Genomic DNA, 24,491 nt, shown 5'->3' on the forward strand with positions numbered 1-24,491 from the left:
CTATATACTGCTTGTTGCAAAAATATGCAGGAGCTTCTGTATTCTTGGTAAATTTACTCTGGTTTTTATGATTCAAGCAAATGAAGACCAGTCTAGGGGATATCTCACCTGTGAGTACTATGAAGAGAGTGTCAGAATTCTCTCATTGCAGAAATGTATTGGCTTCTACTCTCCATAGAGTTCACCCTTAGTTTACAAGGAGAAAGAAGTAAGATCAGTTTCTGTTCTCTTTTTGCATTTAATCAGGAATAATTTTAGATTTAGATACATATTTTTTACAGTAGCTAGAAAGGTTTGATATCTGAACATCATAAAAACTGTTACCAATATATTACAATTATAAGCCTTGATTTGTTTTTCCTATACAATCAAGTGTTAAATTCTTGCAGTATGGTTCTGGAAAGTGCAGTGGAAAGATCAGCAATGTAGTCTCAAGCCTTTCTGTCTGTAACACGTAATACCAGGAAATTAGACTGCATAAAGATTTTGTCTCCTTAAATTAGTATCTTGGCAAAGTAAACCTTTTTCCTGTGGTTGTGGCTGTTTTGGAATGGAATGTCTTCAGTGGCTGCAGGGTCGTGGTTGGATTTCAAACGGGGATTTCATGTTAGCGTTGCAGGAGGACATAAGGAAAATTGTGGGTAAGTGTTTGCACCTGTCCGTGTTCTGACGAGCGGCTTTTTCTCTCGGTGTTGCTTTGTGCAACGGCCACGGGGTGGTGCCGTGTCCTAAAGAAAGGATTTGGGAAAATGCTGGGGAGTTTTGAGTGACAGTAAGTTCTGCTGCCTGCTAGTAATGAATACGAAAATGTTCTCCGTTATAAATGGGCGGGTTTGAGCACTATATAGAATATGTTACTGATGAGCTTGCATCAGTATCTAAGACGGGAAACGGCTTCATCCAGTGAAATGTGTAAACACCATACATGGATCTTTTGTGGTCACACCAAAAAGCAAACTGAGTAGTTAGCAAACTGAAGCACAAGCTTTTGAATAAATAGTAGAAGTATCACTAAATTCAGAAAGGATCAAATTTAATTCTAATAATTTCCTTAATTCCTTCTGCAATTTTATCTTCACCTTTCCCCAGAACACCACTTTGGTCTTTCTCACTGATGCTAATGCAGTAGATCAGTATCAGCTGTGAATCAGAGCCAGGAAAGGACCGCTGTATGGGCTGACCACCTCCTGAGTGCTTCATGAGGAGACCTCCTTGGGCTTCAGACTCTGGCTTGATGTGAATATTATCTGAAGAATTCAGGCATTGCTGGATCTATAGAAAGTAAAATTGTTTATATATGATACAGTCAGTACTTGAATTTGGAGTACAGTAAGGAGATTGTCTTATTAATGGAAAAGAAAAAAAAAAAAACATTAGGAGACTTTAGTTTTAAAATGTACTATAAGATACTGACATTCATAAAGCAGCAGATCAGTAACAAAATAATTCCCTGAAGGCACTAAGATGCACATCTTTCTACCTTATTAGAAAGCTTAGTGCTTTAGTCTGGAAATACAGAAACTTGAAGCAGTGGCAATGTTTTCTGGCAGGTTTCTAGGAAGTACTAAAAGCTGTTGGAAGCCTTTATTTTTAAATATGAGTGTCAGATTGACATTACAGATATCTGTATCCTGGAGTGAGCACACGTTTCTGTGCCTATTGCTGCCTGGCCGTCAGGCACATTAGTTTAGTCAGTCTGCTGTGAGGGAAGCTGGAGCTCTTACAGACAACTCTTCCCAGTGCCTATGGTCAGCTGCAGGTTGTTTTTCATGTGTGGTAAGTCTCCTAAATCCACTGAGCCAACCAATAGCTGTATTTTAAATTATCTTCATTAAATTGATTTCTCTAGTTTGCCTAAAAATACAGGTCATAGTGGTGTGGTTATGTTGATCTAATAAAAAAGCCCAAACAACCATCCCACCAAAAATTGCAGGAGGTTTAGATGGAGGCTTATTTAAAAGCTGGTTTATTGCTTTGAACAAACAAAACCACAGCCCAGTAGATTCATCATCGTTCTCTTGTTGCTTGAGAAGGAAGTCAGTCTTCCTGGCTTATGCAGCCAGCAGAGTGATTTATCCCATTGTCTTTGATTAATTTTTTGCCCCATAAAAATTAGTCTTCCAGTCAAGTGTGTCTTCTTTGTATGTGCAGTTGGCAAACTTAAGCACATATTTGAAGACATCTTTAGAATGCAAAAACATTTTTAAATTAACATTTTGTTCACTCTGGAATCAGTGTTCTCTGAACTCATCTGGCATATTCTTCAACAAAAGTACTCTGGTAAACACAAGGAAGGACACAAAACCTGGCTGGATGAACTGCAGTGCTCTCTGCTATCTCCTGTGTCCATTTCCAAGTGGTTTTCTTTCCAATTGAAGCTTTTTGTCAAAGCTTTAAAAACAAAGTGTTCTGAAATATACACATGTATCCTATCCCCCGTATGTAACATACACATATTCCCCAGTGGTACTTATTGTGGAATTTGGCTGATAGATGCAGAATTGGTGTGCACTGAAGATGAGGTGTTCCTTGAACCACCCTGACCTAGGCAGCACACTTGGCCTGGCTCTGCAGAATGCTGCCACCACAAAAGTCAGGAATTGGAGGAACACTGGTAAAAACCCATCCGAGCCACCCCAGGATGGTAGCTTTGTACTGAAAGAACCTAATCTTACAATTTGATGGTTTTCTTCATTCACCTTTTCAATTTTATTCTTCTCTTTCTTCCCTTAGATACTATGAGCAAAAGTGGGACAGAAAATGACAGTGAGTTTGCAGGCACTTTCTGCTGCCTGCAGCAGAGCAGTGTGAGCCATGGCTCCATGCTAGAAAAACAGGAGCACCTGGCCTGGGCATCTCCTGTGGAAATCAGCATTGGCCAGGAGATAAGGAGCACTTCTTGTTGTTAGTTTTCTTGGGTTTTTCAGGATAGAGAAAACAATCTTCTCAGCAAGTCAGTAGCTGAAATTGCTTTGTAGCTTTATTTCAAAAGATAGGTATTGTCTGCATGTACGACTGTTGCTTTAAGTGCGTTGTGTGTTGGTACCGATGTGTTGGTGGTTTTTAACAATTAATGATAGGTTAGTATGGCTTAGAATTCAGGTAGGTGGGGAGAAAATTCTTAACAGCAGAATAGATTTGTTAAAAAATGCTACCTTAAAAGGGTGCAATTTGCATAATAATTTATATCTTCATTAAAAATACAGGAAATTTCAAAGTGCATTTAATTTTGGCAAATTTAATTGTTTTAATATTGCTATGTAAGGAATTAGGATAGATAAAAATACCACAATATTTGAATTTCTTTAAAGTGAAAGTCTTTGGGAAGTTTTATTTGACAAGAGAAAAGTTTAAGAATGACCAGGCATGGTCACTTTGAAGTTTTGGAAATAAAAAACCCTTTATATTTCAGAAGTTCTACTCTTTGATTTACTCTAATTACAAATTTATATTCAGCAGTGACAACAGACCAATGAGCATGCCTTTTGATTTTGGTTTTGCTTGCTTGGTTTCAAAATATTTACTGAATACTGAACTCTGGACTGAATTAATGATAATCTTCAGGATTAACTTTAGAAATAAACTGCATTTTCACCAATATTTCTAAAATATTGTTGACATTTTCCTAGTGTCTAATTGTAAATGTAATTCATCTTAACAATACTTTACATTTTTGCAGTGTAGCTGAAATACATCACAGGCCAAGAAACAAAGACTGGACCATTTAGGAGATCCTTGCTTGCAAATATTGGCAACAGAATGAATTTTACTGGGTTTGATGGATCTCTTCTAGTGTTCGTGTTGTGCACAAACTGAAACATTGGAGTGAGTTGCAGAAGTTTCCAAGATAGTCTGTGGTCCACAGAGAACTAAAAGGTAAAATTGCCCTGGATCTGGGTTTTAAGGTACCATCCACATAACATGGAAGTGTGCAGGCCTACCTAAAATCTTTTCCTTGCCACTGACTGGGAGTATTTGTTGTGAGAGGATATTCTTTTGCCAAGGGAAAGGAGAAATTTGTGTTAAAAGTGAAGAAAGTCCCACAAAACATTTATGTGCAGTTCTCACATTGGAAGAATGTGGGGATGTGATGTGTGTGCTCATACATCTGGAGTCCAAACCATTAGCTTTTCACTGGAAAGAAAATCCCATTGCTGCTCATAAGCAACTAATTAAAAGCCAAACACTTCCAGAAAAGAAGCATGAAGACAAACCTAGGGTAGTGCTATGTTTAAACACATGCAGTAGCATTGAATACATCACAGATGAAGCAATAGTGAATGCATCCATTGCATCTATGGAAGGAGATTATTAAAACATAAATGTCACTATTCAAGTTTTAGATATTAGGAATCCACCCATAGTTGTCCCAGGTGGGCTTCGCTTCACTACAGAGCCGTGCAGCAATTCAAAGCATACTGTCTCTCCCTTCTCCATTTCTGCTATAGCAAAAGTAGTCATGGTGTTTCCTTGTGGGGTTTTCCTCTGACTGCTTGAGAGAGTTCTTTTGTAGCCACGGCTGAAGGAGAGTTGTCCCAGTGCTGGTCCTGAGCTGAACTCCACAGAGATGACAAACAGGTAGACACCTTTGTGTGGTGCTTTAAAGTGGCCATGTTCAGAGAAATAGCTGTTTCCGTAATTGAGGTACGTTTCGTTAAACCTCACAGTTTTTTCTTTATCCTTTCTTTCTGAGAATCCCACATGGAATGCCACCAACGAGTCTGAAAAAGAAAGAGGAACAGGATTTTAGCAGTGAGTGAGCGCTCTTCTCTCCCCGGGATCCCCAAGGTGAATCCCTATCAGGCCAGATTTTTATATGCTTCTTTGCAAAGCTAGACACTGGAAATGGTTATGTGCCCTGGAGCAGATCAAATGATTCTCTGGAACTCTTGGAAAAGTATAATGCTGGGACCACCCAGGGGGAAAAAGAGAGCACTCTTTTGCTGTCCCAAAAATAAATTAGTTAAGAGTATGTTCTCTGCTTATTCAGTCTTAACTACAGTTTTGCAGCACAGCTGCCTAAAGGGGCTGATTTTTGCTCTGCTATTGCTCTGTTGTTAGTCTATAGCAAGGGTTGCAATCATAAAAGCCAATGTTAAAACTCTGGTGGTTGTAATTACCAGGTGTTTATGGTCACATGCTTACAGGGAAAGGGAACTGGCTAGTTCCGGTGAAGTATAAGCTGAAAACTTGTCTCTGAAGCTTGGTTGTAAGAGAGGGAGTATGTGCCCTCTGGTCAGTGCTGCCTGTTCCACTTGTGCAAATTATAGCAGCTCATTTAATGCGTCTGTCTGTCTTGAGAAGGATTTGGTGCTTTGAGTACACTCCTTCCAGAGCCAAGTAACAAAGTAACAGGGAAAAAGAAGCATTCCACATCAGCTTACTAAGAGAAGATTGTTACTGCATTAACATGAGCATCTACAAACAAAATTTGTCTTCTAAACACCTGAATTTGAATTAGTTCAAGACCTATTTCCTAGCAGCTATAACAGGTGTGATTTTATTTGCCTTAACCAAAATACAGCAGAATATCAACTTGCTTCTCACTCAAACTGCTTTTTTTTTTCTACTCAAACTGGTGGAGGGGGAGGATGTAAGTAATGTCAGAATTTCTCCCTCCAGCATCCCACAAGATACCTGATAGTTCTTTTAACTAATACTAATAAGCTCTATGTATGGAACTTGCATCAGGGCCTAGAAAGAAGCTAGACCTGTACATGAGCAAGTAAAAGAAAAGAACACACCTTTTTCCACAAATTCTGTCTGCACTGTATTTCTTCCACTTATTGCTTGTGCATTTTCTCTGTGCTTCTCAGACCTTTTCTTGTCTCTTTGCTTGTCTTGACCTTTCTGTTGCCTTCTCCCTTTTTTGTGCAGCATTGACTGAATCTTTGTAACATCCAGACTTATATTTGAGGCATCTAATCCTTCATTGCTTCCAAATAGTTTTTTGAAAGTCACCAGATGTTCCTCCAGATTCCGCTTGATGGTTGCTAAATCCGCAGAGAGAATTTCTACAGAAACGTTGAGTGGCTCAATCACATTTGCTATTGTATGATTGCAGCAGAGGCTTGTGTCACCTCTGGATTCATGCCTCTTGATTGCCAGGCTCAGGTGTTTGATATCATTCTTCAGAGTCATGATATCATTATAAGCTGAGCTCTCCAAGGAGTCATCTTTGGCAGCCTCATAGTTAGGTTCCATGTGTTCTATGACACTACGTTGAGTGCTGACTTCATGTAGACTTGAGGAGGTTTGTGTTTCCTCCTCGGGGTGCTTAGGAGGCCTGTGAGCATCATGATTATTCCGGTGACTTCTCTCCAAGGGATGAAATCTCCTCGTAAGAGATTCTAAAGTCACATTTTGTTCTTGCAGTTTATCTGAGAAGTGTCTGAGTGATTCTTGCAGCTGAAATACTGATGGTATTAAGCTACTAAAATCATCTTCAAAAAAGACATCCAGAAATTCATGTCTCAGTAAAGCCTCCAGTGCTTCTTCATGCCGCATTGCATCTTTCAAAAGAGAGCTAAAAGAGCTGTTGAGATACATGATGTGTCGATGAATTTCTTCATCTTTCTTCTTCAGCAAGCCCATGTCTTCTGAAAAAGCTGTAACCTGTGACTGAAGCTGTCTGTTCTCCTCTTGACGAAGGTTTAGAGACAGATGGATGGACGGAATAGCTGAGGAGAGCTCTTCAATTTCACTCTTGAAGAAATCTCTGAAAACTGACTCCAAGTGCTTCATATCCTTTGACTGGGTATCTTCAAGGGAATAAGTGCTATTCCTTGGCTCTTCCTCGAGTACATCAGTGTCAGTAGATATTCTGTGGCAATTGCATTCCTCCATGTACCGCAGCAGATCTGAATAGTTTTCCTGGAGGTTTGAGAGAGTGTAGTTGAGCTCTGATATCTGCCTTTCCATTGCTGCATTGTTATCTTCCATAATAACTGATTTCTCAGCTAAAGTTATTGTAAGATCTTCTGGCCTGTACTTTGAGATGTTTTTCTTTAACTCCTTAAACCACCTCTCTAAAACTGCAATATTCTGAAAGGCCACATCTGACTCCATGTAAAGTTCTTTAAGCTGCTTGGCATGCCCTGACAGTATTTCATTCATATGTTTGATGGTTAATTGGCTGTTTTCATCTTTGGGACCATGATGTAAAGAGAGTTCCGTTAAATTTTTTTTCAAAGCATCCAATTTAATTTCAAGAAGGTTTTGCTCTTGTTTTATGTTTGCTATGCTGTTGTTCAAAGCTAAGAAATGGGACTGCTGTATCTTATGAAGCTTCTTGAGTCTTGTGTCAGTGTCTGCCTTGATCATGCTGAGATTATAGTGAATATTAGCCTGCTGCATGTGCACTTTGTTCTCTATATCTCTTTTTGCCTGATCAACTTTCACTATGTTTTCTTGGACTTTTGATTCAAATTTAGTTCCCAGCTCCTGGAATTCCTTCTTGGGCACAGTGCTTTCTTGGAATCTTTCTATGCTTTTCTTGTTGGCTTCCACATCATGGGACAGGTTTCTTACTATGTTGGAGAGGTTCTGTAAGCTTTTGTTGAAGCTTGCCCACACTGGGTTAAAATGTTTTCTTAGAAAATTCTCCACATGAGGGAACAAAACTTGCTGCAGAAGCCTTTCCTGATTATCTGTTAATACAATTGAAAAAAAAAATTAAATTTAAGTTCTACTTTTGGAATACAATCTAGACAGGTTAACTGAAGTGTTCATTTTTCTATAGTAGTTGCTGTCTGACCCCAGAATCTGACTTCATGATAAATTTCAACAATTGCAAAAATAACCTATTGTTAAATCAAGGTTACTATGAATCACATGGTGTCTAAGAGTGAACAGAAAATAACTTGGATATGTATTGACTTCCCCATTTATGTCTTTAAAATAATGCTTTTCAAACCCCTGGATGGGGTGGTGGTTTTTCCAGTGGCCATAACTGTCCATTTTCTCAACAGTTCTTAGTTGGTGGGCTCTTCCTTTTTTGACTGTGTCATAATGTTCTTTTTCTCATGCTTTCAACTCCACAAGGTTATATAGCATCTTAACAGCTGAATATTCTAGGTCAGGAGTAAATAACTTGAAAAATCTGTGAGGTATCTGGACTGTGTGAGAATTATACTAAGGCTCAGTTTCTGACTTTAAAGTTCAAACTCAAGTGCCTTGAAGTTCACTGAGTACTATAATCTGTATCGTTAGAAAGTGTTTCTGCAAGCCAGTGGCTCACTATGGTAGGTTAAATTTAGCAGCTCTTTTTTTTCTCATTCCTGTATATGGCAGAAACCATGTTCCAGAGATGGGTCAAATGTTACATTTTTTCATGTAATGCCAGTGTGCTATTCCACACATCAGAGTCTATAGCATGAGTATGGAAAAAGAACAGATCTATACTCTGCATCCCCACAGAAGAGAAGAAGCCATAGAAGCAGAATAGTAAGGTTAACAAAATTTAAATATAAGCAACCTCTTTATTCTGTGATTAAGGCATATTCTGAACAATGCCTTTCCTCTCATTTCCCATTTTGAGTTACTCTTTGGTCCATTCATTTGCATTGGGATTGCACCCATTTTTTCTGTCTGTAGAAGCAACCAGCAGACCAAGGAATATCAGGGTATTTCTGCTTTCACATTTTCTTTCTGATTTGTGTGGTTTCACAGGGCCTGTCATGGGCTGATAATTCTGCATCAGACCTCTCACCTGAATTGCTCTTGTTCACTTCTAACACCATGCTTGTACCGTTGTTTTCAAATAGTCTCTGTAAGTCACCTAAGGTGCTGGCTGCTTGATGAATATCACTTTGAAGATCATCCAGTAAAGCCTCATGATTTTGAATGACTTCGAACATTTCTCTTGAATCCACTGATGTTGACACTAGTCACAAGATTAGAAAAACAGAGTCATGCAACAGGGTGCAGCGACCAGGTGACAGGTATTCATGCAAGACCTCTGAGAACACCTGTCTGGTTTTTATTCTGAAAATTTTGCACTGACATTTAGGGGGTCTGTTGATTTCTGGCACCTTAAATTGCAGTTTATCTGCAAGGATTTTTTCCAACAGTGATGGAAACCTAATATATTCAAATATTTGCAGAGAACTTCAGCTACAACCACCATGATGGCAATAAAATGCTCTTAATTAGAAGTCTCCCCATGCCAGAAATATGTTTTGGAATACTAACTCTTTTCAAGCCATTGACTGAAAGGATGGCAAGGTTTAACAGCCTAGAATAAAAGGAGGGGATGAAAGAGCAATTGAGATATTCCACTGAGGAATCAGGAGCACAGTGTGTGTCAGAGCTGACTCATGGAGGGGCCTTTTAACCGATGTTTTTCTAAATAAATACTTGTGAATTTCACCTGTAGATTTCAAAGTGTGCAATACTTCCCTGAAGCTAATTGCTGAAAGGCCCTTAATAGCACTGCAAGCCACACCACTTCCCAGGTGGTAAGGGAGGGTCTTTTGTGGTACTGCTGGTAGGGTGGAGTGCCTGAGATACAAATCTAGGGTACCTTGTAATTTTAGTCTCAGCTTCTGGGGCGCCGTTCTAAAATAGCATTTTCAGTGGATTGTTTTTCTGGTAGATTTTTGTGAGCATGGTGTGCTGTCCTGTGAACCCACTTTGCAGAGCAAGGGGTTAACATCCATGCCCCTGAAAGGGGTAAGGCTCTGCACCAGCTGGCATCCACTGTTGACCAGACGGCTTTGAAACTTTGGGATGCTTTGTTGTGAACATTCACAGAGTGTTATAGCAAAAGCCCTCATTTATGTCAATAAATGTATTCTTTCAAAGCTTTCCCAGAGAATGCTTTCACTAGAGAGTTTGTCCATAGCATATCACTTTAAAATTACGGTTTCAAATCTTTTTTTCTCTTTTTTTTTCTCCTGATCAGTGACTGAGAGGTAAAAGGATAACAAACAAAATAACTTCAAGCACATACTGTGGTTTGAGAACTCTTCTCGTCCTTCAGTTTCAGTTCCTGGCACCAGAATAAAATCAGGATCTGCAATTGAGATATGATACAGCTGTGAAAATGTTTTAGATGCAGAAGCTACTGCAATTTAGCAAGACCACACAGGAATTTCATGTGTCATGTAAATGGTATGGAGACAGGCTTCCTGGGGAAAGAACACCTTCTCTGGAGAACTTACTTTCCTTGCACTGGCAAACAACATTGCATACATGGCAGTGCTATGCAGTATAGTGTGGGGATTTTTAATTCATGCTAAGCTTTGCTCATAAGAAGTTAGTCTTTTGCAAATAAATGGGGCTTTTTTTCTTTTCTGGGGGTCCCATCTAGAGACCTGAAAATTCCTCTTCCTTGTTCCACAGTTACCTGAACATTCTGGTGGCAGCAGCAGTGAATGATGCTCTACAAATGAGAAGATGTTGATAGAGGAGCTGGTTTTGGTCAGTGAGTGTAACAATAGAGAGACTAAAATAGTTGCACTGCATTTGGTGATATCTTTCCAATATTATAAGTGAAGTTCAACAAGACATCAACCCACAGATGAAAGCTATCTGTGAAGAAAAGCTAAACCTACAGAGATTTTTATCTGTGAAGTCTGTAGATGAGTTAGACATAGTGTGTGGAAAAATTTTCAGACTTATGTTTGCCTTTATTGTTATGGTTGACTTAATTGCTAGAGGGAATTACCTTTTATCCATTTAAATTCCTTTAATTCCATTTGAATTCTTAAATCTGTTTAAATTCTGCTTTTTGAGTATTATTTGCTAAATCTTGCCAATGCCATTTTTAAACCACCATTCGGTTTTTAAACCACACTGTCTCCTCTCTCTCTTTATTAGCAGGTGCACAGATCATAGAATCATAGAATGGTTTGGGTTGGAAGGGGCCTTAAAAACCATTTAGTTCCCACCCCTTCACCATGGCAGGGAACCTCCACTAGACCAGGCTGCTCAGAGACCCATCCAACCTGGCCTTGAACACTTCCAAATATGGAAAGTGTTCAATTTCTCTGGGAGACCTGTTCCAGTGCTTTAACCACCCTCACAGCAAAGTATTTCTTCCTAATACTAAACCTGCCCTATTTCAGTTTGAAGCCATTTCCCCTGGTCTTACCACTACATGCCATACCCTTGTGAAAAGTCCCTCTCCATCTCTCGTGTAGCTCCGTTAGGTACTGGAGGGTGCGCTGAGGTCTCGTTGGAGCCTTTTCTTCCCCAGGCTGAGCAGCCCCAACTCGCTTAGCCTGCATCCATAGCTGAGGTGCTCCTGGACTCACTCCAACAGATCCATGTCCTTAAGGTGGGGACCCCAGAGCTGGATGCAGGACTCCAGGTGGAGTCTCAGGAGGACAGAGTAGAGGGGCAAAATCCCCTCCCTCAACCTGCTGCCCCCACTGCTTTATTCTCCAGTGCAATGAGTTACAGTAGTTCACTCTAAAGGCTGTTCCTGGAGCTTTCCTGGAGGTTAGTCTGGGCACTGTTCCTGCCTGTGCTGTAACTGCTCCCTGCTCAAGGAGCCAGTGCCTTTGCAGCCAGGGTAAGCAGAGGAGGAGCAATGCGAACTGCAGACTGAAGGTTGCCCTCTTCTCTGAACTTGGACACCCTGTGATTCCCAAGCCAGATGATTTCATCCTGTGATCTGACCATAGGGGCATTTCACATACTAGTGTTGCTTTCTGATGTCACCAGTTTCTACCTGGAATTTGGCATTCCTAGATGGACTTGTCTAAGATGGATGTCTGACAGGCTTTCCAGCAAATTAATACCTTTCTCCATGTGTAACGATGACAAAGGTGCTATTAACAGAAGAATAAATAGCTAATGCTATTTTAATACTAATTGCAGCTAATTACGACTGCTCTTGTCTCAAAGTATCTGTGATTTGGGACACAGCAGACTGAAAAAACAAGGCATCAATTCTAAAAAAAAGGAGAAAAATTAGGCAAATTCATTTCTTGCCATTGTGCCTGGCATTTAGTCATTCATTCCTATACTTGTTCTCCAGCTTTGCTTACCGCGCTGTTCACAGTCCTTGCCAATAAAGCCAGGGCAGCATTTCCACTGCAAAGACTTCAAAGTCTTCTGTTTCACTTGGTAGACTGGCTTTAGAGCTGTCCTGTACCTGGGGAGGAAGGATCTGGGCATTAGATTTATTGTAATAGAGTCATTTGCAATCAAGTTTGGACTGATCCTGAATGCTGTAGTATTCTGACGAGGTGTAGAAAGCATTTTTTTATTAAACACATTATTCCAAAATGTCACGGTTACCAAAGAAGATAGAAATTTTTTTTAACTCCCCTAGAAATAATGATGAGGCTTCAGTACTGTTGAAAACATCTTTTAGATATTACAGAGAAAATTCTTTTTTCTTCACTGGTTTTATTTAGGACACTTACATGATCTTCTGGCAGTCTGGGGCTCCGTTTGGGCAGGGCTGTTGGGAGTTGACAATGTACTTCTCCTTCATGCAGGCTTCTATGTATGTGACCAGCCGGGACTGCGTGAAGGAGCACCAGTTCCTAATGGAAGAAAAACGTGGGAAAAGAGTTTGAAGTAGGTCTCTAAGTCTCTGGCTGTAACAGTGCCAAGAAAAAGTGAAATGCAGAAGGGCCTTTATTTTTACTTTTGTATTTTTTCCCAGCTGTACGGTGAGGAAAGTGGAAAATGCTTCCTACCTTCTCCCTCCACTCCCAATTCATTTGTTTTCATTTGAGATGTTTATCTGAGTTTGTTACAAAAGGGCTGATTGTCTGAACTTTGATGTGTTAGTTCCATTTCCAGTCCTTTCGTTTTGCAGGAGAAATTTCCAACCCATGATAACCTGTGGGTTAATGTCACTTTAAATGTCAAATTGCCTTTCTAGGCATGTTGCCATTTCAGATGCCTAATGACTGACTCATCAGGTTGAGGCAGACTGCTTCTGAAAATTTAATCCAACATTAACTCCATTAATAATATCTTCCTAAGGGTTACTTCTTCAAGATAATATAGTAAGTGATTAGATTTTATGAAATAGGCTAGCTTCAAAATAATTTCTCCCATCACCTGCAGGAAAATAATTTGTGGGGAAAAGGGTTGTTTTAGTTTTATGCTTCTAGCAAGGACAAGTGAGATTGAATAGTCTGATTAATTTTCCAAGTCAGAATTACATAGGCAGCTATTAATCCCAGAGTGTAGGTGAGCCTCTTCCTTTAAAGTCAAGACTTGGCATAGAGTGTTAGGTGAAGTTTGAGGATTAAATCCAAGACCAGAAGGGGCAGGAAGTGACGAGTACTAATTATAATGGAAACAGCTGAACTTTAGGCAGTGTATTTTTAAATGGGAATACAGGAACCAAATCTCCGACTATCAGCATATATGGAAAAAGTTTGCCCCTCTCAGGGAGGTGGTGAAACAATGGGGAACCGAGTCCTGCACAAAAGCAGAACCTGGCACTGCAGCAGCCAGGAGAAGGGGAGGAAGCTGCAAGGAAGCTGAAAACATCAGGATGGAAGAGCAGACAGCCTGGGCTAGATGGGAACAGTTCACCACACTTGCTGGGCCATAGCCGGTTTTGCTTCCTTGTTTTTTAAGGAAAATGTGATTGAGATTTCAGCAAGCACTCATACAAGCAAAACTCTTCATCTGTTAGAAGCAAGGGCAGGAATCTGGCAAAGGCTGCCTTGCTGGGAAAGCAGGTCAGGGAAGGAGGCTGCTGCCTTTGTTGTGATTTCCAGCCAAAACAACTTGCTTGAGTTGTAGCTTTGAGGCCTTTACCAAGTGGCTGGAGGAAATTTTGAGCCTATGATCAATGGGAGTCTTAGTTCTTACAGGACTGAACTAGAAGACAAATCCACAACTTTTTATTGAAGTATTACTCTTGCAGAGTCAAACACTGCTTGTGTCAGAGTATAAAACCACTCAGTAAAATCCAGCAGACCAGCACACGTGCTCTGGTGACATCTGCCCCCAAGGTATGCCTAAGTTTACCAGGTTTACTGTTGCCAGGCTTTAACAGCTGTGGCACTTCTCTGGTATTTGGTTTCAGTTAAATAACTCTAAAACAGGGACCTGGTTTGTGCTTGGTTTTGGGCTGTCCTCTCTCATGTGCTTGGCAAGGCATAGCTGGGAGAGGCTTTCCCCCCTCAAATCCTCTCTACTGTTTCCTGGGGAAATAAAGTGCCCAGGCATTGTTGCTGGAGCTCACTGGTATCGTTGCTAAGTGCAGGATCCCTGCCCCTGCCAGCAGGATGCCTGCCAGATCCAGGCAGGAGTCTGCATTCAGTGTGGAAACCTCCTTTTAAAACAGGATTCTTTGGCTTCAGGCTTTTGTTCTTTCCTAATAAAAACAATCCACACCCAGTGAATCATCATCTGGGCTGATTTTTTTTTCCCACTATGTGCAAGTCCTTCCTAAGAAGTCCTTGGAGTCATGTCAGCCACATAGAGCAGAGCCAAAAGTGCACATGCATCAACCTGTGTGAGCAAGAATGAGGCACTGTGGGACTCTGAGTGCATTTGCTGTATTGCACAGGTGGATGTGCTCAAACAGAACAGAAAACACAAGGATTCCTTTTCAAAACATGTTGAAGTGTTGGAGGTACCTGGTGAGCTTCCCAGTTGTAGAAAGGCGTTATGTTGTATCAGAAATTGAACCAATGGTTGATCCCAACTTGATGCCTGCTTTGGACAGTTACTAGTATTCTGCAGAATGAATAGGATGGGCGGTGGGGAAGGGGGAATATGATGGACTCTCAATCAAAACCTCCTTTAATGCTTGTCACAGTTCTTTATGTCCAGTTTTCTTTACTATATATATTCACTGGTTCTCTGTCACTTGATCTTAAAGGTTTATTTGTGGAGCTGAAGGGCTATGTAATACCATGTTGTGGTTTTAATCACAATAACTTTCAGAGGTTTTGAGTTCCATAAAACTTATCAGAGTTTATTCTTTCCTCAATTAGATAAGGCCTGTAATGAGCTGCCAAATAGATACATGTGCCAAAGATGAAACTTCTATTGCAGTAGTTTTTGCACAACTTGTCAAATGGTTCCTTTAGAGAAACTTTGCTATCTGTAACTAAAAATACTCAACGGGATTAACCTTGAGGGAAAATACGTCATTCTTTAATGTTAAGTGCAACAATGTAAAAGACTGAGAAGGGCTTGATCTAAAGTTCAGTGAGGCATGCAGGACTTCTCAAGCTGTGAAATTTCAAAGAGCTGCTCCTTCACAAATAGCACTTTCTTTCTTGAGCAGGTTTCTGGAACACAGCAGCTTTGTGTTCTGCTGCAGCGTTTGTTCTCCTGTTTGTAACTATGTCGCTTCATTCACTGAATATGTAACCAACTTAACACCCTTTGCTTTTATTCTCTTTAATAGAGTTTCTTTTGGTGCAAACTTCTGCTGCCAGGAAGAGAGAGGGACAGAGAGAAGCTGCTCATGTGAGGAGAGCAGGAAAACCTTCCCTGTAATCTGGTGAACAGTAACATTTATCACAATGCTGAAAGTTAGAGCAGCTCTTGGAACCCTAGCAAATTCAGGCTGCAAATGTTTCATTTGTTCAGTAGCTTTTCCTGGTTCACGTTGCAAAGAAATGAATCCCGTTTTTTTTTAAACCAGGAAAAAGTGTTTTAATAGTTTTGTTTGCTAGCCTGTGGTGTTGTTTGTTGTTTTTTTTCCCCCTAGACTTCATTCTAATTATGAATGAATCTTACTAAATAGAGTCTTCACATGCATCTATTCACTTCTGCCTAATTCTGAGGCAGAATAGGGAACTGTATTCTTATGTCTGAAGTTAAATATATCTGATGACAAAGCATTCTGTATTTAAATAAGATTCAGCAAATGTAGGTTAACTCAAGATCTTTTTATTTGAATCTTTCAGGTGTTTCGAAACTGATATGAAGATTATTTTTTCTCACATTGGATCTAGTTCTGCTTTTCCTGAAACACAGCAAAATGGAGGCAGGTCTGTCTCTGATTCTAGGATTTGACTGGGCCACCTTATATCATGAGAAACAAAATAAAACCCACAGAACCAGGAGAAAAGGTTAGATGGCTGCTCTGCAGTAATTGACTCTGCTTAGATGAATATAGGGTGGTGTCCTTCCTTCATACTGACAATTACAGCGTGTCAGTGAGTGTGAGTAATGCTCCCCAGCTCAGCAAGGGACTGACACACTTTAGTTCTCTTTGCTACATGTTTCTCATGTTTCTCATTTGCTACATGATTGGCACTGCAGTGCATAATTTTAGAAGCTTCCTAGGTTAGTGGAATTTTTGTCTGAACAAAAGCTTCAGGAATTCAGGATGTTGGGATGTTTCTCATAAGTTTTGTTATTCCTTTGGCTATACTGGTCCAACTGAGTTGTCCTTCACCATCAGTTTCCTCAGGTTTCTATTCTCAAGGAAGCCAGTATCTATAATTACTTTGAAAAACTGTCTAGCCATGCCTGTGTCTACTACTCACAGTGGGCAAAACTTTTCAAGACCATAACATCTTCCTATGCAGCACAAAAGGCACCAAATGAGCAGCAATTCCTGCTTAGTGTGCTATAGGAAGGTAGTAGAAGACTGTTATTTCAGTTTAAACAAGTGGTTTTCCACTGACTTGTACAGAATAACTTCTGATTTATACCAGTTGAAGAAGAATATAAGGAGGAGGCTTTAGCTGTGGTTGTTTTTTTCCTCAGTGCAATATCTCACTGACAAGAAAAAGTAGCCTCAATAAAACAGAAATAAAGTATCACATTTAAATTAATCTAACCTAAGACTGTGCGTGTCAGTATTGAGACAGACATATCTTTTTCTATTTTATGGAATACAGAATGTGTTCAGCTGTTGGGGGAGGTACTGGCTCTCCAAAGCAGCATGGTGTGCCACTGGGTTTTTAATTAGCAGACAAGTGATGCCTGGTGGTCTATCAGTGAATTCTCCAGCTCTTCCCAGGCAGCCAGCAACCCTGTATTAGAATCAGACAGCAGAAACTCTCATATTTCTCCTTCTTTCCCTCAGGAAAACTCCCAAAGGGAGTAGAACTCCCTCTCAGGCAGGGTCTGGCGTCTTCCCATGTCTCATCCCATGAAACACCCTGGTTTTCACTGGGGTGAGAGCAGATTGATTTGCAGTTCACCGTAACAAACTGGACTGAAAAGAGTGGCAATGGTATTTTCAAACATGTGTTTTCCATGCAGTGCTGGAAATCTTCCAGAATCCTGAGTAACCCATGTTGAATGCAGTGTGTATTCCAACAGTTAAACTGTTATCAGTTGGGGTAGTCCTGTCCTGCAGGACATCCTAAAACCATAGTGCAGTGAAGACCTTCAGAGTAAATGCAGTCCTGAATTGGGAGCAAGAGTTCAAGGAACAGCAGGCTTGACTGGAAGCTGATTTTGAGCCAAATCCAACTGCTGTACAAACTATTTCAGAGAAGTAAATGCAAAAGGATTTTCCTCTTCAAGAGCATCCACAGCCATTACCTCATTTCTATTATCCCCCCTCAATGGAAGCTTTACAGCCCATTGAGAGGGCAGCTTACACTTGGATTTTATCCTTTGATTCCTGCAGACTTAAGTTCATCCCTAGTACAGCCTGATCATTCCTTTGTCAGATCTCATCTGGAAGCAGGAATTGCAGCCAGTGGCCACCCTTTGGTACACCTGTGCTGATGCCAGGGAGTCAAAACTGCTTGGGAAGCCAAGCTTCCCACTGGCACATGCTCAGGGTGAGGGCAGCGTGCGACAAGGTTTGCCCTGAGTTTGGGGCACGAGGGGAGATTTGTTCAGGGCTGCCCACTGATCACTTGTTCAAGGGGCTCTGACCTGCACAAGCAGGAAGGTGTTGGCTCCTGGTGGTGACAGTGCTGACAGTGATTCTATGGCTATGCTGAAACAGGAGCTCCCTTGCTATCTGCTGAAGAAATTAATTGCTGCAGCATGCAGTAATGAGCTGTGAAACAAATCAATCCCGTGGGCACAGAGGGTTCAATAACTCCTGCACTGTGTGGAATGGAGCTGTGTCATTTGCATCAAGCAGGCTAATGGGGAGCTATTCCACCTGCAGCTGAGCCATTCAATGACAGCCAAATATTGGAGAATTTCCTGAAGTCCTGAAAGGAGCCAAGCGCCTAACTTTGATAGGAAACCATTGCTTCTGTTGATTCACTTGGCACTGCCAAAGCTATTGTTGAGCACTCAATGTCTGTTCCACTGCTTTGCAGGATGTTGAGGGCTGAAGGTCACTTTTAGCTGCACTTCATCCAAACTGTTTTACTCTAAGCATATGTTCTGTGCCCCTTTGGTGGGAAATTTCAGTATCCCATAAGCTTCCTACAAAAGCCCCTGCCTTGTTTTGAAGAAATAGATGAGTCAATGTGAAACTTGTCTTAATTAAATTAATGGATTCTTCCTGTAAAAGACGACAAAAAGTAATAAGCTATTAAGATTGAACAATGACTTTCCTTAGAATAAGTGACTTGGGTTTTCTCTGCTTGTGGGGGATAACTTGGGAGGATAGTTGCATGTTTTGACACACTGGGTAGTCACGAGAACAGGCCTGATTCTTCATGGCTCCTTGATGTGGAACGAGAGAAAGAGGTGAGTGTTTCAGAGAGAAAACAACATACCTGGCTGACATCAGGAAATCTTCCTCTAATCAAGGGTGACTTCAGAGAATTGTGTGTCCAAAATGCAAAATATATTAGTGAATTTAGGATTTACTTAAGCTGAAGATTTCTACTTTTCCTATTTAATAGGTCAGGTGGTAGAGTTTGGGGACTTTTTAGTTTTGTTTTTCCATTTTTTGCAGGTATGTTGTAAAAAAAAATCCCAGGAGATGACATTGTGTGTTTGTGGATTAAGAAGAAAGAGGGAAAAATGAACCTCCCAGGGGCCCCTTAGCAATGATTACACTTCTGGAAACAGAAGTTCTGTGAGACTTTGGATAGATGGGGAAGCCAGCTGTAGTTGCTGTGCTTCTTCCCATTCCAGCACCACCGTCCATTTCTCCCTTACAGGGTGAGCCATCCACCTGGGAACTGGCTCTGTCAGTGTTGTTACTGAGGGGGAAGGTTAAAAATAACCTCTGCTTTTTCCTAAGATTATTTTTAGCCTGGAATGCTTAAGTGATCTGGCTTACAGTGTTACTTGACGGGCAGGTCAGGCTAACTGAGAGTACAAGCAGCTCTGGGCTTTGCTGTCAGAGCTGCATGTGCATTTTACGTGCTTCATTTGTCTTGGTTTCATGCACTGAGTGCATGAAATCTGAGTTGTGAGCCCGACTGTTCCTGATGTACAGGTCTCTTAATTTCCCTTTTTAATTCTGCTGAAAGTTTTGGGTACATGTGAATCCATTTACCTCAGCAGTAGAATAAAATAGCTGAAGTCAAACCACAGAGATGCTGGGGAGGAAAGCAATATAGAAGTTGATTTCCTTTGGAAAGTTGGCTTCTTTTGATAGTTTTGATTTTGTACACATACAGACACTTGTCCAGTTCAACATGCAGAACTTCTCCTATTTGTTCAGGTACAAGCAACAGCTGAGATACTAAACTGTTACCTAGTTTTTCCTTTAAAGGCCAGTGACTTCTTACTGATTTATATTTTAAAACTCTTACATGAGAAATCTTCTTATTCTTAGAGGAATTAGCAAAATAACATATCCAAGTATTTGACTGGGATCTAAGGAGTAATTTCATTTCACATGTTGAAACAGAAACCAGAGGATTCTGATTAATACCTTGCAGTACTTAGTCATGATGGTCTCAATTATTCAAATAACTGCAATATGAAAAATGATGCTCTACATTTTTTTAAAAATATAAGAATATTTTTTAACTACCACTATTCCTAATACAAAAAGAAAATAGGAAGTGGTTGAACAAAACACATATTGCTTTTATTTTTTTTAAATAATGGGAGTCCAAACATTGTCACAAAGACCAAGTTTCCATGGACTTTGTTTCCTATTTCTGCAAAAATGGTATTTTCTTATTTCAAAATCAAACTAGATGTGAGACATCATTTTGGTAGAAAACTATTCTCCACCATTGTGGACATTTTTTTGCATGTCTGTCGCACCTTTTTATGGCATGTCTTTCTTTCCCTTTATCTCTCAATCCTATTTAACTCCTGATGCTTTTCTTCTTGTTCTCCTCCTGAGAGCTATAAACCCCATTTCTTGAAGTTTTTTTTTTTTCCAGGGAATGTGTCACACTTGTAGGGAGGAAATACCAGATTCGTGACAACATCTTGTCTGTGTCTAGCAGGGTACTGCAGCCACAGCAGCTGACAGGCATGCAAGGACTCCGTGCTCTGAAGGTGTGTTGTTTCAACCATTTTAGAATTTGGAGTGTGGTTATAAGAAGAATTGTGATGTCCCTTCTTATTCATCCTCTCTGTTTACTTTTAGATACAATTCCTCTCAAAGTCTCGAATTTCTTTCCTAAGACCTAGCAGCTGCCTGGCCTTTTGTGTGCTGCAAGTGTGACAGCTCTACAAAACGGCAAATACCTTAAAGCTACTGCCAGGCTAGATTTGGATTGTCTGTAGTCATCCACATAGCTTTATAATTAGGAAGAATGTTATGATTTGACTCATTATGCAACTATCTCCATAAAAGAAGGAAGTATTTCTCTCCTTGGGAGGAAATTAGGATGAGTCATAGCTGGTATTGAGCTGAATTAGACAAGCTGGTGTTGAACAGAGCTACAGAGCCAAGGAAGAAATCCTGGTTAGGACAGTATATTACATCATGCTGACCTTCTTACAGCATTGAATTTTCATAGTACTGGGAATTTTCAGAATGTTTTCAGCATTTCAACCAGCAGTCAAACGATTACCACCTTGCAGAGTAACTTGGGAGCCCAGAGTACCCCTTGGGCCTTGTTTCCTTCTTTTGACCATGTCTGAACTGCATTAACCAGGAGCTGGGTAATTAACAGAGCATGTCATTATTGAACACTACCCATCAGGAAGCCTTGCAGGCTTTAGGAAGTGCCTTGGGTCTATTAGGGGAGGTACAGATTTTTGGGAAGGTGTAGTATGAAAGAGACAGCAAGGTTTTCATACACTCACCATGTTACATGCAGAAGGGAGGCCTTAATTTTACATGTAGATGAGATTAGAAACAAGATTGCATTCTTCAGTTTGCATGAAAGGGAAGCATGACATGAGCATGGTTTTATAGTCTCTTTCCATAACCCTTTTTTCCTAGAGCACTTAAAGGGAAAAATCCCAGGGCATCCTAAAGCACTGAGCTGTGAACTGCACTCAGAGTGCTGCTGTTTCAGCTCTCCTGAACAGGGTTCTCCTGTACCCATCCATCAAGGCCATAAAAGATTCATTCACTGTCCTGCTTGGTTTTCATCTATTTTAAACATTTAGAGACCTACTTACATGCCCTGTAAAACTTACACAATTCACAGGGTATTTCTAGCGAAGTACATGCCTTTTGCTCTCAGAATGACTACTCTTCTGCTACAGATTACCATGAAAAGCATTTTGCTGGCATGAAAACCTTTGGAAGGGGGTGGGGGTGTGAAATTTGTAGTGATTTTCATTCTTATACATTATTCTTTCCTTCGTTATATTTACTCCTCACTATTTTTATTTTGCGAACATCCTTTCATTACCTTTCCCTCTCCATTTCTAAGGCCCAAGTCTGCAGGCAGGCACAGTCTGCTGATGGGCAAAGTTTGCCATGCTCAGCAGAAATAATCAGCATTGGTTCATGATAAGAAACAGTAAATTAACTTCCTCTAATTCTGCTTTGCCAGAGGTAGTGTTTTGGTTTATGGCAGAACTGGGACGCTTCACCTCTGCCGGGTGTGTGCACACCCCTAACCCCATTCTGCTGCTTAGATTAAGCAAAGAGCTGGTCCCATCTGTGGTTTCATCCTCCACAGGCAATTCAGCTTTCTGTTTGCCTAGTTAAAGCATTTAAACCACTCTTGTTTGGATATAGATCAGCCCCTAAAATCTAATGTATTTTAATGAGAAACTTCTAATGAAAACAGTCCTGTATCAACAGAATATAAAAGTATCAGAGAGGATTGCACTCTTGTTATGTGTAAGACAGACATGCTGGGGTACTTACCCATTTCGGGGCTGTGGGCTTGCAGCTTCCAAATCCCCCCTCTCTTCCTGATGTGCGGACACCACGCTTGAAGGGTAATCTTGAGTATCCTCCCTGAGCCCTTCTGCCTCCCAGTAACCTTCTTGGTGTGGCAGAGGAGCTCTCTGGGGGTATGCAGAGGTCTCATGAACTGGTGGCTTTAAGCTGTGCAGGGAACCATCACGATATCCATGATGGTCTGTGTGTTCCACCAGCTTTGCCAGTCCTACTGTACTACAGACCAGCAAAAGCTTCACGAGCATCCTGGGCTTCTTCCCCCCCGTTACACCTGCCTCTTGTTCTTTTCTCTGAAGCTCAGCCTGAATTACTTCAGAAATGCCCCGGCAATATTCTTTAACTGCAAGGTTGGAAGAAGGAAGGAAAAAATAAAAAAAGATTTGTAACAAAGAGCGGAAAGAGCTTTCGGCCCTCCCAGCTACTGTGGAAACGTCCGTGGCTATTGAACAATGTGAGCCTGGTTCCTGTGTGGGGCTCAGACGTCTCTGACAGCAGGGAAAATGAGGTGGTAGGAATATAGCTAATTCAAGGAACTTCTGAGCTTGACTGCCTTCTAAACTTATCTGTGAACAGGAACTCGGCTTTTATCAACTGCCTTCTCTGTCAGGCACAGGAAAAGGATGTTAGCTTAAAGGAAAGGAAGAGAAAAGAAAGGAAAGAAAATGCTGAGTGCTCTAACAGACTCTCATTACACTGCCAGAAAATGTCACAGACCTGCCTGGTCCAGTGCTGCACATGGAAGTTTTTCTTACAGTGTAAAGGCTGAAATACCTTGGCTTTAGCAGCAGAGTATTTGTGGTATGTAGAACAACTTGCGAGCATTGAGGGACTCAGGGCAAATAAAAAAGTAAAAAAGCCTACAAACATCCTTTCTTCTGTGACCTTTGCAAAATAGCTCTGTGAATCATACTCTGTTCCCATCAAAATGGAAGATTTTCATCAAGTTGTCCTTCAGAGAGGTCAGCTTAATTGAGCATTTTTAAGAATTTATGTTTGGGTTGTCATCTCTGAGTGTCAGGCCTATTTTTTTTTTTTTAATTAGCATTAAAAGAAAAACTACTAGCCAAGAGCTGCTGTCAAGAGCTACCTCTGTCACCACATTCGAATAATATTTTTTTTTAAGTCTGTGGAAGTTGCATATAATTTTCTTACTGGTTTTACTTTGCTGGTGGTGCTGCTTTTAGTTTTGTTGCTTTCATTAACTGCGTTTCTTCTTTCACTGTCTTGCAGGGTGATGTGCTCTAGCATTTTAAAGAATAAAGTGAAGTAGAATGATGCTCCACTGACAAAAGAAGTGGGAATGCAAGACTGCTAGATCATCTTGCAGTGTGAATGATGAGAAGATCAGCCCAAAGTTCAGTATGTCTTGCAGAGCATTAAATGTAAAGCTTTTATGGATTTGTTCCAATACCAGCTGAAAATAGAGAAAAAACATCTCCAGGATTTTGGAAGGCCTTGTTATTAAAGGCTGTGAATTTACATCTCCTTATCACTGGCTGGATTTGCAACCCTCTCCTGATGCCCCTATTTTATGCTTAATGGAAAGAACATAGAGAAACACAGAAGTGCCCTTCCTGACCTGTGGTAGACACTGCTGCCTAAGAGCAGTGACAGCAACATAGGGGGCCAGGCAGGGAGAGATTTTGCTAATTCTAAGGGAAAACCTGTTCTTGCTGTAGCAGTCACTTCTCCAGGGAGATGAAATCACAAGGTCTGGACTGAAGACTGAAAAAAATTAGCAACTTCCCTCTGTTCCTTCCTGCTGCTTTTATTTCCGAATTGTGTGCATCCTGCTGTAACACATGTCAACGTGTCAATATTTCATGTGCCATGTTTCACATAGAAATGTGCTTTTCTCACAAGTAACTGGATATGACCTAAGCATTGTATTTGTTTAGATATTAAGACCATTATCAGGAAAGAACTGAAGCAAACATGAGACAAAACAAGCAACAGGCTTAAAGCCTGACCTGCAGTGAGATCATGGCTTGCAGAGAAGTGACTTGGTGCTGCAGGTATTGAAGTCATTCTTCATGGGTGTGATCCCTCCCAAGTGGTGGGCAGTGTTTCTCTGCCATCCTCCTGGCTCAGAACATCTGCTACCCTTCCAGGTGCAAGAACCTGTTCTCTGTACCTTTGTAATGGTGCTGCCCTGTGGGTGCAGCAGGCACAGATTTGCAAGTTAATAATTTAGCATGATGGGTTTTTGGTAGTGGTTACGAAAGATGCTAAATATGGAGCAAGGCAAGGGATGAAGTCCCTTTCTTTGTGGTAGGCATAGCAAAGGATGCTGCCATGAACACATGAAAAACATTTATTATTCAAAGGAACTTCCTTACTGAAGAGTAGTTGAGACTTTTGTGTAACAGCTATTACAATTTGTGGTATCTGAATAACA

The 24,491-nt window shown here is 40.7% G+C and overlaps 2 protein-coding genes across 4 annotated transcripts in view; one reads left to right on the top strand and one right to left on the bottom strand.

Moving 5' to 3' along the window:
• The window catches only part of SNCG (synuclein gamma), a 205,591-nt gene that overhangs the window by 162,450 nt on the left and 18,650 nt on the right, over window positions 1-24,491 (top strand). The window lies entirely within an intron of this gene.
• MMRN2 (multimerin 2) lies at window positions 2,695-22,713 on the bottom strand. 3 transcript variants are annotated; one of them, XM_068197217.1, is made up of 7 exons: window positions 22,058-22,713; window positions 12,378-12,500; window positions 11,997-12,103; window positions 9,953-10,015; window positions 8,711-8,884; window positions 5,745-7,649; window positions 2,695-4,721 (listed from the first exon to the last, which is right to left on the bottom strand). In XM_068197217.1, the coding sequence occupies exons 1-7, from the start codon at window positions 22,336-22,338 to the stop codon at window positions 4,333-4,335; spliced, it is 3,042 nt and encodes a 1,013-aa protein (XP_068053318.1). In that variant the 5' UTR covers window positions 22,339-22,713; the 3' UTR covers window positions 2,695-4,332. The 3 variants fall into 3 exon arrangements, with proteins under 3 accessions (XP_068053318.1, XP_068053319.1, XP_068053320.1); XM_068197218.1 differs by lacking the exon at window positions 8,711-8,884; XM_068197219.1 differs by lacking the exons at window positions 8,711-8,884; window positions 9,953-10,015 and having other exon boundaries at window positions 22,058-22,711.

This window comes from Anomalospiza imberbis, chromosome 8 (genome assembly GCF_031753505.1).
Source record: "Anomalospiza imberbis isolate Cuckoo-Finch-1a 21T00152 chromosome 8, ASM3175350v1, whole genome shotgun sequence".
NCBI lineage: Eukaryota > Metazoa > Chordata > Aves > Passeriformes > Viduidae > Anomalospiza > Anomalospiza imberbis.